Source organism: Borostomias antarcticus (genome assembly GCF_949987555.1).
Source record: "Borostomias antarcticus genome assembly, chromosome: 29".
NCBI lineage: Eukaryota > Metazoa > Chordata > Actinopteri > Stomiiformes > Stomiidae > Borostomias > Borostomias antarcticus.
Genome location: NC_140262.1, coordinates 2781094 through 2798070, shown reverse-complemented (window position 1 = coordinate 2798070; position 16977 = coordinate 2781094). Strand labels below are relative to the sequence as shown.

General features: G+C 53.2%; 1 protein-coding gene across 2 annotated transcripts in view; it reads left to right on the top strand.

Annotated features, from left to right (window-relative positions):
* exoc6 (exocyst complex component 6) overlaps positions 1 to 16737 on the top strand; it is a 40655-nt gene extending 23918 nt beyond the window's left edge. For both annotated transcript variants that reach the window (XM_084459805.1, XM_084459804.1), the window contains 7 exons: positions 1573 to 1684; positions 2084 to 2218; positions 2577 to 2756; positions 9389 to 9530; positions 12170 to 12243; positions 16006 to 16118; positions 16550 to 16737. In XM_084459805.1, coding sequence (XP_084315931.1) covers positions 1573 to 1684; positions 2084 to 2218; positions 2577 to 2756; positions 9389 to 9530; positions 12170 to 12243; positions 16006 to 16118; positions 16550 to 16682 — 889 coding nt within the window. In that variant the 3' untranslated portion in view covers positions 16683 to 16737. The remainder of the gene's footprint in view (positions 1 to 1572; positions 1685 to 2083; positions 2219 to 2576; positions 2757 to 9388; positions 9531 to 12169; positions 12244 to 16005; positions 16119 to 16549) is intronic.
* The last annotated feature ends 240 nt before the right edge of the window (positions 16738 to 16977 follow it).

Genomic DNA, 16977 nt, shown 5'->3' with positions numbered 1-16977 from the left:
GCTGAGTTATTTTTACATCAGCATGCTACACAGCTGTGTGCGTGTTTGAGGTGTGCGTGTGTGTGTGGACGTGTGTGTTCGTGTTTGCGTGTGTTTGTATGTGTCTGTGTGCCTGTGCGTGTGTGTGTGTTTGTGGACCTCCAGTCTATCTTGTCACCCTATTCAGAGTTTGAGCTTGGTGGGAAACGCTCGTCATGTTCCTCCCTGTACAGTCTCTCCACACACACACACACGTACACACACACACACACGTACACACACACACACGCACACACAACCTAGACCCGCTGCCTCCAGCCCCTGGGCCAATATTTGTCCTCTTTAAGCTCTGTGGTGTCTGAGAGTGCCCTGTGGGGGGGGGGGGGGGGGTTGCAGGGGGGGTGGTCTGTGTTGTAGTAGTCCCCAGCCCCCCCCCAAATCCTTTCCCAGAGCGGCCAGGAGAGGTGGCGGTGGGGTCATCCAGTGTCCGAACCCAGACATAGCTCAGTCTCTCCACACACACACACGCGCACGCACACACACACGTGTCCATTCAGTTCCCACGGTCCGAGCTGTTTACAGTCCGGCCGTCAGACCTCGCCAGCGCCGTCGTTACGGGGGACGCGCCCCCTGCACTTCTAACCCCTCCGTGCTGCCATAACACTGCCCCGCCCCCCTCCTCCCTCGCTCCCTCCCTCCCTCCCTCCTCTCTCGTTCTCTCCGTTCTCATAACATCGTCCACTCTGGACGCGCCTCCTCCTCCCTCCGTCCATCCAACCCTCTCCTGTAACATTCCGCTGCGACCCCCCCCCCTTACACTCGAGACCCATAATCCCTTGTGGTTTGATGATCGGAGCCCGGCTCTCCGTCCAATAGATCCTGTTGGTTTACACCGGCGAGCGTTTACCCCGCGGTTGGTTTAGCCCCGAGGGGCAGGGGAACACAGGCGGGGTCAAAACCAAACACGGGGGCGGTCGGGCAGAGAACACACCGAGGTGAGCGGGAGGGGGCGGAGGGCCGTGTTTTGACTCGTCGGGGACTGTTTTGAGCCCCGCCGTGTCGGCGTTGGCGGTGTGAGCTAGTCAGGTGACAGGGTCATCGTCAGGGTCATCGTCAGGCTGGTCTACCCAGCTAATTGTTTCTTTGTTGTGGTATAGCGCTGGAGCCGGGACCACTCGGGGCGGACTGTTTGCTCACCTGACCCCCCCCCTGGCCCTTCAATACACACACACACACCTCCTATCTGCAACGTCAACACACACCAGTGGTAGAACTCTGCTTAAACAAATAGATCCACTGTTTAGACTAGGGCTTGTCGGACTCGGTTAAGCACCGTTGGCCAAGACCAGTTAGCCTAATTGATTGGGTTATGAGGTTAATTGGTTAAACATGCTAATTGATGGGGGTAAACAAACCGTTTGAATGAACCAACTGATGTTATCATGCGATGTGTAGATATCAGACCGACTGAGCAATGGCACGGCTTTGCTGTGACTCACGCTTGTAGTGTAACACACAGCATGCGTCATACTCTCCTAAATGTTTCGTTAAGGGTGTTGTTGTTGTTGTTGATGATTGGTTTTGTTTATCCAGTTCGACGGAGATCGACGACATGCTGCGTAAGTCCACCAACCTGCTGTTGACGAGGACGCTGAGTGGCTGTCTGCAGAACCTCATTAAGAAGCCGCACATAGGGCTCACAGAGGTACGGCTTATGACCAAGTCTCAGTGCTACTGTGCCAAGATGGCGTCAGTCCTGAATGATCAATACAGTATCAGTACTGAGAGATCAATTCAGCATCCGTGTTGCTCTACATACTAACTCACTGCGGTATACTACTGATCCAGTATCAGTACTAAGTACAACCGCAATACTCATATAGAACTTTGTTAGACAACACTACCAGCAGTCTAGAACTAGGGCTGTCTAATGCCTCTGGTGTAAAAGAAGACTTCTTCTTCTTCTTCTTCTTCTTCTTCTTCTCCTTCTCCTTCTCCTTCTCCTTCTCCTTCTCCTTCTCCTTCTCCTTCTCCTTCTCCTTCTCCTTCTCCTTCTCCTTCTTCTCCTTCTTCTACTTCTGCGGCGTTGCTGTTTTTCTCGCAGCTGGTCCAGATCATCATCAACACCACCCACCTGGAGCAGGCCTGTAAATACCTGGAGGACTTCATCACCAACATCACCAACGTGTCCCCGGAGACGGTGCACACCACGCGCCTCTACGGCCTCTCCACCTTCAAGGTACCGTCGGCGAGGTCCTTTATCACCCGAGACCCCGTCTGAGGCGCCTCTGCGCCGGGCCCCGTCGCCTCCGCGGGTTTCGCGCGGCGCCGCAGGCGTGGTCGGCCACGAACCGTCGGCCGCGTGAAGCCTCAGCGGTCGCGACATCGCCGCTCACGCCATCAGCCACACACGCCTTCAGCCACACACAGGACGCTCATTGTCGTGTGTGGCTTGTGAAATATGGTCAGGCCTTTGTATGACGGTCCCTGTGTGCGTGCGTGTGTGTGTGTGTGTGTGTGTGTGTGTGTGTGTGTGTGTGTGTGTGTGTGTGTGTGTGTGTGCGTGTGCGTGTGTGTGTGCATGCGTGTGTGTCCAGGATGCGCGTCACGCCGCGGAGGGGGAGATTTACACCAAGCTGAACCAGAAGATCGACGAGTTCATCCAGCTGGCGGACTACGAGTGGGGCATGCCCGAGTCCGACGGCCGCGCCAGCGGCTACCTCATGGACCTCATCAACTTCCTGCGCAGCACCTTCCAGGTCTTCACACACCTGCCGGTGAGCTACCTCCCCTCCCCTCCCCCCCCCCCGCCCACGATATCCCACCCCCCCTCAGCCTCCGCCACATGGAATTCTGGGAGATGCCGTTGTCGTCGATGGTGACGTTTGCCGTTTATCCCTCATCAGTGTACTGTATCAGTGAATGGATGTCAGTTACAGTATTGTGTTGATGGAGTGTCGTGAGGTACAGAAGAGTGACCCCAGTCTGTGGCATGGATGTACAGTAGTCAGTCCCACGTATAATATGAGTGTTACTGTGTTGTCGGAGTTCTGTGCTGCTTATATCGTGGCATCATTCCCATATTAGGGACACAGAGAGCACTTATCTGCAGAAAACCACTGACAGTCGATGAAGAAAAGAGAGATTGGGGGATATAATACCCTATATACTCAGATGGAGATCTACAACTCACACACACTCACACACACACACACACACACACACACACACACACACACACACACACACACACAACAAGAACAGTGAGAGACCAGTGAGCTACTTGACTAGTACATGTGTAAAGAGCTAGTTGGGCCCACAGGAGCCCTAACCAGGCGTGCTGTGCCCTGGCTAGTCGAACCCCAAACCCTTTACTTTGTCAGCTTGCTTGCTTGCTCTACTGTCGTCTCTCATCTCCAGCTCGTTTCTGTCACCTTCTTTTGTAGCTGTAGTCTCTCTCTCTCTCTCTCTCTCTCTCTCTCTCTCTCTCTCTCTCTCTCTAGCGATGTCTCCTGTCTCTTTCTCTCCTCTGTAGGGTTGCAAAATTCTGGGAGTATTCACAAACTTTCCAAAATTTATGGGAATTTACAGGAATAAACTGGAAATTAATAGGAATTCACAGGAATAAATCCTGTTTTCCAGTTTATTTGTGTTAATTCCTATTAATTCTCATACATTCCCGTTAATTCCCTTAGGACGTTTGTGAATATTCCCAAATTTTGCAACCCTACTCCTCTGTGATGCTTTTATTGAAATTATTGATTTGTGGATTTCTTTATCGGTTGATTGATTACTGATTTGACTTCTGCCAAGCATGCCAGGTCTCTGACTCTTCCACTCCTGTCCATTTATTGTCACCCTACCCCCCCCTCCCCTCCCCCTCCTCCCTGTCCCTATTTCATTCTTTTTTTGGGGGGGGCGGGGGGGGTGGGGACGGTGGTGTTTCTGCCTCAGAGTAACAACAATGACCATGCGGCCATGTCGGTAAGTACCCCTTCCCCTGCCCTAGCCTGCCCTCCCCAACCCAACCCCGCCCCCGCCCCGCCCCCTGCCGTGCTGCAGAAGGACACGCATGCTCCTGTCAGTAGCGTCTCTGTGGACCGCCTCTCTCCAGGCTTGCTGCTTCCCCTCCACCTGTGGCGCCGTCTGACCCGGTCAGCTCGCCCCCGTGGGCCGGCGTAGTAGCGCAGCGGAAATCTGGAACGCTGTCCCCCCCCCCGTGCACCGTTTGTAAACATAAGAGAGCCTCGTCTTTGAGACGGCTTCAAATCAGAACGCAGCGTTAAAGGGATGGTTTGGAATTTTGGACATAGGGCCTCATTTACGACTGATCCATCGTGCTCTGAGATTTGATCGAGATCATTTACAGCTGCTTCCGTGCTGTCCCTCGTCTGAGCGTTCACGTCTTGCTAATGCTAGCGCAATGCAAGGTACACGCAAGCATCCACTACCAAAGACACTTAAACACGCCACAGTGCACCGAAAGCAAATCAAATATGAGGACAGTTAATTTGGGTGTTTATGCCATCATTTTTTTCAGTCAAACTATTATTGAATTCTTTACTTTGTGGGGACTTCTCTTTGAAAGTAAGCTGTAGAACAATACTTCGTTTACCTACCTAATGTGAAGTATCACTCCGCAGCACTAGTTCCAAAGAGAAAATAGGTCCCCCCAATATAGTCAAGTCAAAATCATATTTTTTTGTCACATACTACATCATACAGGTACGAGGAGTGAAATGTTCCTCTCTTGGCTCCTAGATTGCGCACACAAAAGCAATATAGAGAGGTTAAAAAAGAAATTATAAAGAAAGAAATGTGTTATGTATCCAGATACAAGATACATATATTCATGAAGGGATAGGATACTGGTGGAGTAGGAGAGGTTGTGCAGTTGGGTTAGATACTGTAGGACGTATGGGTATATATACAGTATATATCGAACACATAAATGAGCTACTCTCGGCCTGTCTGCTGTCCTGTCCGCTGATAAATACTGATCTGAGCCGCCAGCCAATAGAAATACTGCTCTAAATAGAACTCCGCCCCCAGCGTTCTGCCTGCTCATCGGCTGCAAGGAGCTGCAGCTTTGCTCAAAATTAGTGAGGCTGCCCTGATACAAACACTGAACTATTACCTCACACCAGCCCTGATACAAACACTGAACTATTACCTCACACCAGCCCTGATACAAACACTGAACTATTACCTCACCAGCCCTGATACAAACACTGAACTATTACCTCACACCAGCCCTGATACAAACACTGAACTATTACCTCACACCAGCCCTGATACAAACACTGAACTATTACCTCACCAGCCCTGATACAAACACTGAACTATTACCTCACACCAGCCCTGATACAAACACTGAACTATTACCTCACCAGCCCTGATACAAACACTGAACTATTACCTCACCAGCACTGATACAAACACTGAACTATTACCTCACACCAGCCCTGATACAAACACTGAACTATTACCTCACCAGCCCTGATACAAACACTGAACTATTACCTCACACCAGCCCTGATACAAACACTGAACTATTACCTCACACCAGCCCTGATACAAACGCTGAACTATTACCTCACACCAGCCCTGATACAAACACTGAACTATTACCTCACACCAGCCCTGATACAAACACTGGACTATTACCTCACACCAGCCCTGATACAAACACTGAACTATTACCTCACACCAGCCCTGATACAAACACTGAACTATTACCTCACCAGCCCTGATACAAACACTGAACTATTACCTCACCAGCCCTGATACAAACACTGAACTATTACCACACCAGCCCTGATACAAACACTGAACTATTACCTCACCAGCCCTGATACAAACACTGAACTATTACCTCACACCAGCCCTGATACAAACACTGAACTATTACCTCACCAGCCCTGATACAAACACTGGACTATTACCTCACACCAGCCCTGATACAAACACTGAACTATTACCTCACACCAGCCCTGATACAAACACTGAACTATTACCTCATACCAGCCCTGATACAAACACTGAACTATTACCTCACACCAGCCCTGATACAAACACTGAACTATTACCTCACCAGCCCTGATACAAACACTGAGCTATTACCTCACACCAGCCCTGATACAAACACTGAACTATTACCTCACGCCAGCCCTGATACAAACACTGAACTATTACCTCACACCAGCCTGCTATAGAATTATTTTGCCGCTGCTCAGCTTTGCTCAACATTAGTTGTTCTATTTTCCACCCAATACTAGTAGCTAGCTAGCTTGCAAACAATAGCCAAACCAAGCTATCATTCAGACGGGACTTACCAAACGTAACATGTCCTGAGGGGGGAAGGGCATATAGTGGACTAAATTATTGATTATTGATTGCTCCAGTGGGTATCAAGACTAGCAGGTAAGTTGATTAGATGGGCTAAGCTGGAGTGATAGCAGATATAGAGTATTTAGTTAGTGTCCATATTGCTCCAACAGGTGTGTGTGTGTGTGTGTGTGCGTGTGTGTGTGTGTGTGTGTGTGTGTATATATATATATAGAGAGAGAGATATGTAGTATGTATATATCTTTTTTTTCTTCTTTTTTTGTCTATTGATATGTATATTCACAAGTGCAGAATGTGTGTATATATATATGGCTGACTGGGACCTCAGGATGTTCCTGGCCCTGGTTCTGCGCCGCCTCCTGTAGACGCCCCTCCGCTGACCACACCACTCTCTCTGCAATAAAGGATTCAACTATATTTTGACTTAAAAAATGCTGGTTAGAACAATCAACAGACATATTTTATCTGCTTTGGGTGCACTGCGGAGTGAGTTTGGTAGTGAATGCACCCTTGCATTCCGCTAGCATTAGCAAGTTGTGAACGCTCAAACGAGGTACAGCATGGAAGCAGCTGAAAATGATCTCAATCAACAACATAATGGATCCCTTTAAGATAAGCCATCTTTTTTATGTATTATGTTTTAATATAAAATTAGATTACTTTTTCTATATAGGAAATGTGTATTTCAATAGCCTTGCAAAATCTTAGATATCCTGTCCAGCCAATGCACTAGAAATATCCAATACGGGGCAATTATGCCGATAGCATCATCTTACCTAACAGTGTGCATTCCTGGCCCGGTACCTGCTCACGCTCTGTTGAGTTTGGATCTATTCTGGTGAATGGAAGCCTGCCCAGGATTGGGAGTGTTGGACGCGGGGCGTGGGGCGGTCGCCTTGAATCAGTGTTCTAAGTTCACCGCTACCCCTCAGGAGAATCAGCCAGCCAGCAGGCAGGCAGGCAGTCTGCAAGTCAACAGGCAGGAAGGCAGTCTGCAAGTCAACAGGCAGGAAGGCAGTCTGCAAGTCAACAGGCAGGAAGGCAGTCTGCAAGTCAACAGGCAGGAAGGCAGTCTGCGTGCAGCCAGCGAGCAGGAAGCCAGCGCATGTTGACGGTTTCTCCTCCTAGGCTCCCAGTTCAGATTTTACGCAAGCCTTGGAGTGAAGCCCCCCACAGGAACTGATCTTGGATCAGCCCCCCCCCCCCCACCCTCCCCCACATCCTAACCCGAACCATCCCACAGACTAAACGCACAACCGAACCTAGATCAGCAACCTCACCAACCCCCCTCACGACAAGCCTGTAGACTAGTCCGGAGAGCCCGGTGTCTCTGAACGCTCCTCGGCCTGTAGAAGGCCTCTGGTCTGGGTCTGGCTGGCAGCTCCTGTAGCGTCCGAAGACTCGCCTTCATCCGACCGTCGCCTTGTAGTTCTGGACCTGTGCAGATCTAGCGCACGGGTCCTGAGACGAGACGCCGTTCGTCCCGCCACGTCCAATCGGGCTGAGGCTGGCAGCTCGCTGAAACACTAGTCCCGCCCAGGCCTTTTTGACCTGTGCGTAGTCCTAGCAAGGCCCGGTCTGATGCTGACGTCAGGGCCCGGCACTGCAGTATCTGCACACACACACACACACACAGTCTCTGATCCTGGCCCTCACCTTCATCATTACAAGCGCTGCCTGACCTGTCTCCAAGCCTTTGCTCATGTCTTCGTTGGGTGTGGGTGGGGTTGACCTGGGGGGGGGGGGGGGGGGGTCAGAGGAGTTGGAGTTGGATCTACTGTAACAGCCCCATATACTGACGTGAACTCAAACACTAATAAAAACCCATTCATAGAGATAGGCTTCAGTAACACAGTAGCCTAATTCCACCTTTGCATCTGTCCCCATCATGACGCGTCTGTTTGGGCGTGTCCTAGCGTTTTCACGCACGATACTGATATTTCATTTCATACGATTGCTGGGTGTTTGAACAGGGTCACGGGCGTGCGTATGTGTATCTATGACCACATAACGATGACAACACTGTGATGTCACTGCCGGATACATAGCTTGACCGCTGCGGAGCGCCTGTATCCCTCCCGCCAAGCCATGTATCACGGCCGGCGTTTGTCTTGTCAGCTGTGAGCATGATGTCGGCTTGAGCCTGGGATGTTGCAGGCGGCTAAACACCATTTAAGGCCTACTTTTCTACTCAAGTGACCTTTTTTTTTTTTCAGGGAAACTTGTTCGCACGCACCATTATAACAAGCAATCGATGTTTAGTGCCTGCTTGGTGTTCTCCCATCACGACAGCTCCGGTTCGAGGCAGTTTGGGTGCATGTGTCTGTGCGTGTGCGTGTCTGTGTGTGCGTGTGTGTGTGTGTGTGTGTGTGTGTGCGTGTTCATGTTGGCTGCTCACAGAGGCCCGTTTGAATACTCTCAAAACGCAAACTCCCTTCCTCGCTTTCTTTGGGGGGGGAAAAAATCACTGATCCCCGACGTGACTGGATTGGCGACAGCTGTGTGGAGAAGCCCGCGCTTTCACCTATCCAACCGCGTTAGAGCAGCGACGGCCTCCAGGGAAGAGAGCAGGGAGCGTTGTAAGAGTGATCCAACGGGGCCCTAGAGCCAAAATGGTCGTCCTGGGTGCCTAAATTTCAGTAAAGTCAGTAAAAGGGGGATCAGTAAAGTATTTGTTATCTATATATCCATCTTGGTCTCTGCCCTGCCATGCCCTGCCTGCATGAACAGCCTGTGTTCAGTGTGTCACCTACCTAGCCACCGATGTTGAAATAACACGGGGCGGCGGCGCCGACTAATCGATCGCGGCCGCGGGCGCAGGTACGGCAGAGGACGCCGTGACTCGGCCATCTTTACAACGTTCGCCGTGGTCGAACCCAGAGGCCGCAGAGTCAAAGCTCATGTTTTTCTCTCTCTCTCTCTCTCTCTCTCTCTCTCTCTCTTTCTCTCATTTCTCGCCACACCCCTTCTCTCTCTCTCTCTCTCTCTCTCTCTCTCGCCACACCCCTTCTCTCTCTCTCTCACTCTCTCCTTCTGTCTTCCCCCCCCCCCCCCCCCGTAGGGGAAGGTGGCCCAGACGGCGTGCATGTCGGCCTGCAAGCACCTGTCCACGTCGCTGATGCAGATGCTGCTGGACAGCGAGCTCAAGCAGATCAGCATGGGGGCCGTCCAGCAGTTCAACCTGGACGTCATGCAGTGCGAACGTAAGTCACGGCCCGCAACGTTTAGAAGTGGTATTCCGACAAGAACCCCCTTCCTTTTAGTCTAATGGGAGTTAAGCGGCAGGAAACATTCCAGACTGTGCCTTTAAAGGGCGAGAGAGAGAGAGAGAGAGAGAGAGGGAGAGAGAGAGAGAGTGACAGGAGGGAGGTGACCCTCCCCTGATCTGAGGTGAAGCCTAGCCGCAGGTCTCTCCTCCCAGGACACAGCCCCTCCCCGTTCCTCGCTGCTAATCTCTCTCCGGCTCATTGAGTCTCTCTCTCTCTCTCCCTCTATCTCGGTCTCCCTCTCTTTCTGTTGCTCTGTCTATCCCTCTCTCTCCTTCTCTCTCTCTCCCTTTCATTCTCTCCATCTCTCTCTATCCCCCCCCTCTCTCCCGTTCTCGCTCACATTTACTACAGTTTTCTGGAAAATCACCCTCATGAGGAAGCAGAGGCAGGAGTGAGGCGTCATTACAGATTTGTCTCAGCCAGGGTTTGTGTCACTGGACACAGAAAACACCTTCTGGCTGTCAGATAACTTACCGACGCTATCGTACACTTATCGACGCTATCGTACACTCTTATCGACGCTATCGTACACTCTTATCGACGCTATCGTACACTGTTATCGACGCTATCTTACACTCTTATCAACGCTATCTTACACTCTTATCGACGCTATCTTACACTCTTATCGACGCTATCGTACACTCGCTAGCTGCAGAATTTGGTCGTCTCAGTAGTGGGCCTTCGGAAATGTAAGAACAAAGGTCCCAGGGAACAGCCTCGGCGTGAAAGCGCCGTCTCGGTCTCTTCCCCCGCCTCCGCGTTCAAACCGCCTAGTACGTCACGGGGACAGAGAAAACCATTTAGCCCGGTGAGACAGGCGGTAGCAGACAGGTTTTTCAACAGGGGCAGGTCAGGTCAGCCCTCCCGTTTCCACACACACACATTATCTGTCCTTACTCCTGCCGAAACACTTTTCAAAAGCTTTTAGGCTTTTACACGGCTGCAGGCGCTCACGTCTGACAACGGCGTAGGTTCACAGCCGGCGGGGCCCTCTTAGCGTCCGCCTTTGAAGCGTCCCGCGTCAGGGGGGCCAGCCGGAGCGCGGCGTCGGACGCGGCGGAGCGGAGCCCGGGCTGGTATGCGAGGCGCTCTTTGACGGACAGCCACTCACACGCTATCTCCAGAAATATGTAGCAGGGACCAGACCAGCACTACATCATCCCTGACTGAGACTTGAGCTCTCAGCCGGCTGCCATTAGTCAGTCTGGCCTGGGCTGGGTCAGGCCCGGGTCAGGCCCGGGTCAGGCCCGGGTCCCCCCGCACAACAAGGGTTAGGGTCAGTCGGAGGGCACGGCAGGAATCCGCCCCGTGTTCGGAACGAGTCGGAATCAGATTGGGTAATCGTAGCGCCCCCCCGGGGGGGGGGGATCGATATGCATCAGGTGATATTGGATTTGACTCCAACCCTCCAACTCTCTCTCTCTCTCTCACAGAGCAGCATTCCACACAAGAAGATGAGATTCATTTAACCCCTCTGTTTCCACCAACCCCATCTGCTGCGTCCACTCTGCCCTGCTGTGGCCTCTCTGGGTGACAGTGATTTACGGCCCGTACGGGGATGACGTGGCCATTCTTGTGTGTGTGTGCGTGCGTGTGTGCTCGCGTGTGTGTGTGCGCGTGTGCGTGTGTGTATACTAGGTACACAGGTGGGGGGAAGAGTATCTGTGGCCTGTAGAATAACATGGCAGGTAGAACAGGTGGGGCTCACCCACAGGGCACGGGGTCCAGGAACAATGGCCTCTCCCTCACTCCCAAGCCTCTCCCTTTACCACGGACCTCTGGCTGACAGCGCCTCTTGTTAAAAGCAAACGGGTTACGGGTCGGGTAAGTGCGCCTTATCTGTGAGAACGAGAACCTGAGCTTCTCCAGGCTCCTCCGGGATAGGCTAGGTCAGACTAGTTTGGGTGTGAGCGCGCGTGTGTGTGTGTGTGTGTGTGTGTGTGTGTGTGTGTGTGTGTGTGTGTGTGCGCGCGTCCGTCCTCTCCGGGGTGAGACAGAGTTCAGGGTTGACGCCGGGGTAACACCCTGCATAGCGCGCATGACGAACACGCCCCCTCGCCAGGGATCGACTGGGAGCCTATCAGCGACTCAGGATCTGCTTATCGCTCGCCGCGTTTACACGGCCGCGCTAGAGGTTGTTCACCCAGGCCTGTATCACCTGGGGCGGCTGTAGCTCAGTCGGTAGAGCGGGTCGTTCGATGATCGAAGGGTCGGCGGTTCGAATCCCAGCGCCGACTGTCCACATGTCGACGTGTCCTTGAGCAAGACACCTAACCCCAAATTGCTCCCAATGAGCAGGTAAGCACCTTGCATGACAGCTGCCGCCATTGGTGTGTGAATGTGTGTGTGAATGGGTGAATGAGAGGCCATTGTAAAGCGCTTTGAGTGCCGCTAAGGTGGAAAAGCGCTATTTAAGTGCCGTCCGTTTACCATGTACCTGGTGTAGGTGATTAAACCAGCAGCGGTGTACCTGTCCCAGGTGTTTGCTGAAAAGATAATGAACTGAAAAGATGATAAACTGACAGCTTCTATGATGATGATGATGATGATGATGATGATCCGTGTTCCCGCAGTGTTCGCCAGCTCCGAGCCGGTGCCCGGTTTCCAGGGAGACACGCTACAGCTGGCGTTCATCGACCTGCGACAGGTAAGAGCGCTGCTCAAGTGCGCCCCGTCAGGCCAGAGGAGGAGACCAGAGGCTTTTTTACCCAGAGGGCAGCACTCTGGCCGGGGTCACTGTGGTTCACGTAGGGTCAACTGCACCGAGGAGCCGGGAGAAGAGAGGGAGAGAGAGAGGAGAGATGGAGGGGGGGGGTGGAGAGAGATAGGGGAAGAGTGACAGGGAGGGAGGGAGAGAGAGAGAGAGAGAGAGAGAGAGAGAGAGAGGGGAGATGGAGGGGGGGGGGGGTGGAGAGAGATAGGGGAAGAGTGACAGGGAGGGAGGGAGAGAGAGAGAGAGAGAGAGAGAGAGAGAGAGAGAGAGGGGGGAGAGATGGAGGGGGGGTGGTGGAGAGAGATAGGGGAAGAGTGACAGGGAGAGAGGGAGAGAGGAGAGATGGAGGGGGGGGGGTGGAGAGAGATAGGGGAAGAGTGACATGGAGGGAGGGAGAGAGAGAGAGAGAGAGAGAGAGAGAGAGAGGGGAGAGATGGAGGGGGGGGGTGGAGAGAGATAGGGGAAGAGTGACAGGGAGGGAGAGAGAGAGGAGAGATGGAGGGGGGGGGGTGGAGAGAGATAGGGGAAGAGTGACAGGGAGGGAGGGAGAGAGAGAGAGAGAGAGAGAGAGAGAGAGAGAGAGAGGAGAAATGGAGGGGGGGGGGGTGGAGAGAGATAGGGGAAGAGTGACAGGGAGGGAGGGAGAGAGAGAGGAGAGATGGAGGGGGGGGGGTGGAGAGAGATAGGGGAAGAGTGACAGGGAGGGAGGGAGAGAGAGAGGAGAGATGGAGGGGGGGGGGTGGAGAGAGATAGGGGAAGAGTGACAGGGAGGGAGGGAGAGAGAGGGAGAGAGAGAGGAGAGATGGAGGGAGGGGGGGGTGGAGAGAGATAGGGGAAGAGTGACAGGGAGGGAGGGAGGGAGAGAGAGAGGAGAGATGGAGGGGGGGGGTGGAGAGAGATAGGGGAAGAGTGACAGGGAGGGAGAGAGAGAGAGGAGAGATGGAGGGGGGGGTGGAGAGAGATAGGGGAAGAGTGACAGGGAGGGAGGGAGAGAGAGAGAGAGAGAGAGGAGAGATGGAGGGGGGGTGGAGGAGAGAGATAGGGGAAGAGTGACAGGGAGAGAGAGAGAGAGGAGAGATGGAGGGGGGGGTGGAGAGAGATAGGGGAAGAGTGACGGGGAGGGAGGGAGAGAGAGGGAGGGAGAGAGAGAGGAGAGATGGAGGGGGGGGTGGAGAGAGATAGGGGAAGAGTGACAGGGAGGGAGGGAGAGAGGGGCAAAGTGAGGATGAAAGACGGGGTTGAATAGACATGTTGAGAGCAGAGAGAGAGAGAGATGCCCAGTGGTCAGGATTTACCTCTTCCTCACCCCGGCCTGGACCTGCCCACCCCTGCTCTATCTCTCTCTCTCTCTCTGGGGTCAGAGGTCGGAGCCTTGTTCCTCAGCCGCCAATCACCGGAGCGAGCGCCTCGCAGAGCCGGCCTGCCAAGGGGTGAGGGTCCAGCAGGCGCGGCGCGGGCTCTTATCTGGATGTGTGTGTGTGTGTGTGTGTGTGTGTGTGTGTGTGTGTGTGTGTGTGTGTGTGTGTGTGTGTGTGGAGGGTCTAACAGCCCCTCGAACGTAGGAATGGACCCTGGGTGTCTCTCGTCTGTCAATCACCGAGTCGTTTTGACGCAAAGAGCCCGTCCCGTCCACCCGGTGTCGCGGTCTCTCTCCGTCTCTCAGTCCGCGCGTCTCTCTGTCTCAGTCCTCTGTCTCTCAGTCCTCTGTCTCTCCGTCTCTCTCATTCTCTTATCCTCTTTCGCTCTCTCCCCCCCCTCCTCTCTCTCTCTCCCTCTCTGCAACCCCACCCTCTCTCTCTCTCTCCCCTCTCTCTCTCTCTCTCTCTCTCTCTCTCTCTCTCTCTCTCTCTCTCTCTCTCTCTCTCTCTCTCTCTCTGGGAGTGTTCATGCGTGTTTGTTATCGGTCACCTCAGGTTGACCTCAGAGTGCACGGCTGTCAGCTAAGGCCCGTGTGAATCTCCCCATAAAGGAAGGCAGCGGCCATTGTTGTTTAAAGATGGCTCATATTGTCCGGTTCACCTCTCCTCGCCTTGCAAGAGGTGACTCTTACACACAGGTGCGGGCCACAGTGAAAAGACGGGTCTCTAAAGTTTCCGAACGCACGCCCAAAGCCTCCTTTGTCCTCCCGCAAGACGATAGGGCGAGTTCAGCGCCGGCAGATACTGTAACATGTCACAACACCAGTCCATCTATCAGACACGGTCTTCCACTGGGGGGAAATATGACGAGTCCCTTTGGGTGCGCATACCGACAACAGCAGCAACCTTTCCCCCCCCCCCTGCTCCGTTCACGGGGTTATTACGACGTGATGGCGCTTGCCCGCGCAGGACCCCGTTTGATCTCACCTGCAGAATGTCATCCTCCGTGTTTTGGTCTCCTGGCTGCTGTCAAAGTTAATGATATGATACAATGGGAAGATCCACCTGAAAATCCCCCTTGATCCCGGGCGAGGAGTTTTCCACGGTCTCTCCGCAGAGCTCTTTAGAATTCGCTCTCGGTAACATCAGCGTGACAGACGGCCGGGTTCGAACCCGAGCCACATGAAAGGCGTGCGCCGATTGGCTGGGTTAGAGCCGAGGTAAAGCCTACACCCGGAGCGGGGACGGAGGATTTTGACAGAGGCTGACCGAAACAGAGGCCTCTATATGTAGCTTTTAACCGCGTGTACGCGTCCCCTGCGCGCCCCCCCCCCCTCCACCTCGGAAAACGAACGCGCCGCGAGACGTTCGCGTGTGTCAGCCGGCGCCGGCGCTCGACGGCAAGAGCGCATCACCGCGGGGGCTCGCGGCGTTGGCACCGGCGCCCTCTCTGAAGCTGCCGCGCCCCGTGGCTCGGCGGAATCCTTTCTCTCTCCAGAGGATTAGCATCAGATTAAGTCCCGGACCCCCAGTCAGCGAGCGCGGCAGGACCTGACAGCTCACAGCGCCAGTAGGCCTATCACCTGCGACCACTTAGAGCCTCTCTCCAGAGCGGTTAATCGGTCAAATTTTTTTTTTTTTCCCCACTCCGTCGAGACTGGATGGAAGCAGAGAGAGGGATCTCGGCCAAAGTGGAGGGGAGAACGGCGCTTAAAATTGGCCCCGGGGCGGGATGCGGTTCGCCTCGCAAACAACAAAAACGAGAAGCGACGTGGGATCGCGAGGTCCTCCCCCGTCCTGTTGGCGGCGCGTTTCACAGGGCAGAGGTGGAGATCCTCTCACGGGCGCCGTGAATAGAGACGGTCGTGCTAAGAGGCTCTCCTTTCACAACCATTCACTTTCAGCCAGCTGTTTCCCCATACACATTAGCATACACTGTGTGTGTGTGTGTGTGTGTGTGTGTGTGTGTGTGTGTGTGTGTGTGTGTGTGTGTGTGTGTGTGTGTGTGTGTGTGTGTGTGTGTGTGTTTGGTGCCAGGGAACTGACAGCTCTGTGGCTGCAGGCTAGGTTTCTGCAGAGGTGAGGAGTAGAGGATGATGATCCTTAGGTTAGCTGGAGGTCACGGGGGGGGGGGGGGGGGGGGGATCTCTCTCTCCTTGCATTTTAAGTGCTTCTTTGCTCCTCCACCGGTGACTAAACTACACCCCCCACCTTCATTAGCGCTCTCTCTCTCTCTCTCTCTCTCTCTTTCTTTCTTCCCCCCCCCCCCTTCTCTCTCTCTCTCTCTCTCTCTCTCTCTCTCTCTCCCCCCCTCATGTCATGATGGTGTGCGTTTCAGCTGCTGGACCTGTTCATGGTGTGGGACTGGTCGACCTACCTGGCCGACTACGGACAGCCCACCTCCAAGTACCTGAGGGTCAACCCGGCCACCGCGCTCGCACTTTTAGAGAAGTCAGTACCTCCGCTCTCTCTCTCGCTCTCTCTAAACACACACACACACACACACATGCCCAGACAAGAGGCTGTGCTCTCATTGACCTATTTCTGATCGTGCGCTAAAACATTCACTGCTTCTCTCCTCTCTGTCGTCTCTTACTGCTAACCGCTGGCATACAGAGTCTACAGGGGGTACGTTGTGTTTCTTCTCGCGCCCGCGCTCACCTCACGTTTCACTAGACTGTCCTGACTCTGACCTAGTGGCACGACTGACGCCGGAACAGTGAAGCTAATCTGAAGTTCATTTTTGCACACTCTGCAAAGAAGATGATATTTAAAAGAGATGACTAATCTGTCTAAATGCAGGCTCCAGGCTGTGGCTTTAATCCAATTGCAGCTGTGTTGAATGTGCTCTTCATGGTGTGTTCTCGCTCTTGTGTCTGTAGAATGAAAGACACGAGTAAGAAGAACAACATCTTCTCCCAGTTCAGGAAGAACGACAGAGACAAGCAGAAGCTCATCGAGACGGTGGTCAAGCAGCTCCGCAGCCTGGTCAACGGCATGTCTCAGCACTCCTAGACATGGAGACTCACACACACACACACACACACACACACACAGGGAAAGGCCACACATGAACATCTGTGACAAGCACACAGACAAGATCATATACACACACAGGCTTGCCCTGCCTACCACCACCATAACCTTACAGTTGTAAACCAGATTGGATACATAGTGTAAATATGGAATTTACACCAACACATACACAAACCAACCCAAAACAGTTTACTGAACTCTGTAAAGGAAAGAACAGTAAAAAATGTGTTTTTAATGTATTTTTAATGGCTAAGAAAACTATGTTTTGTACATT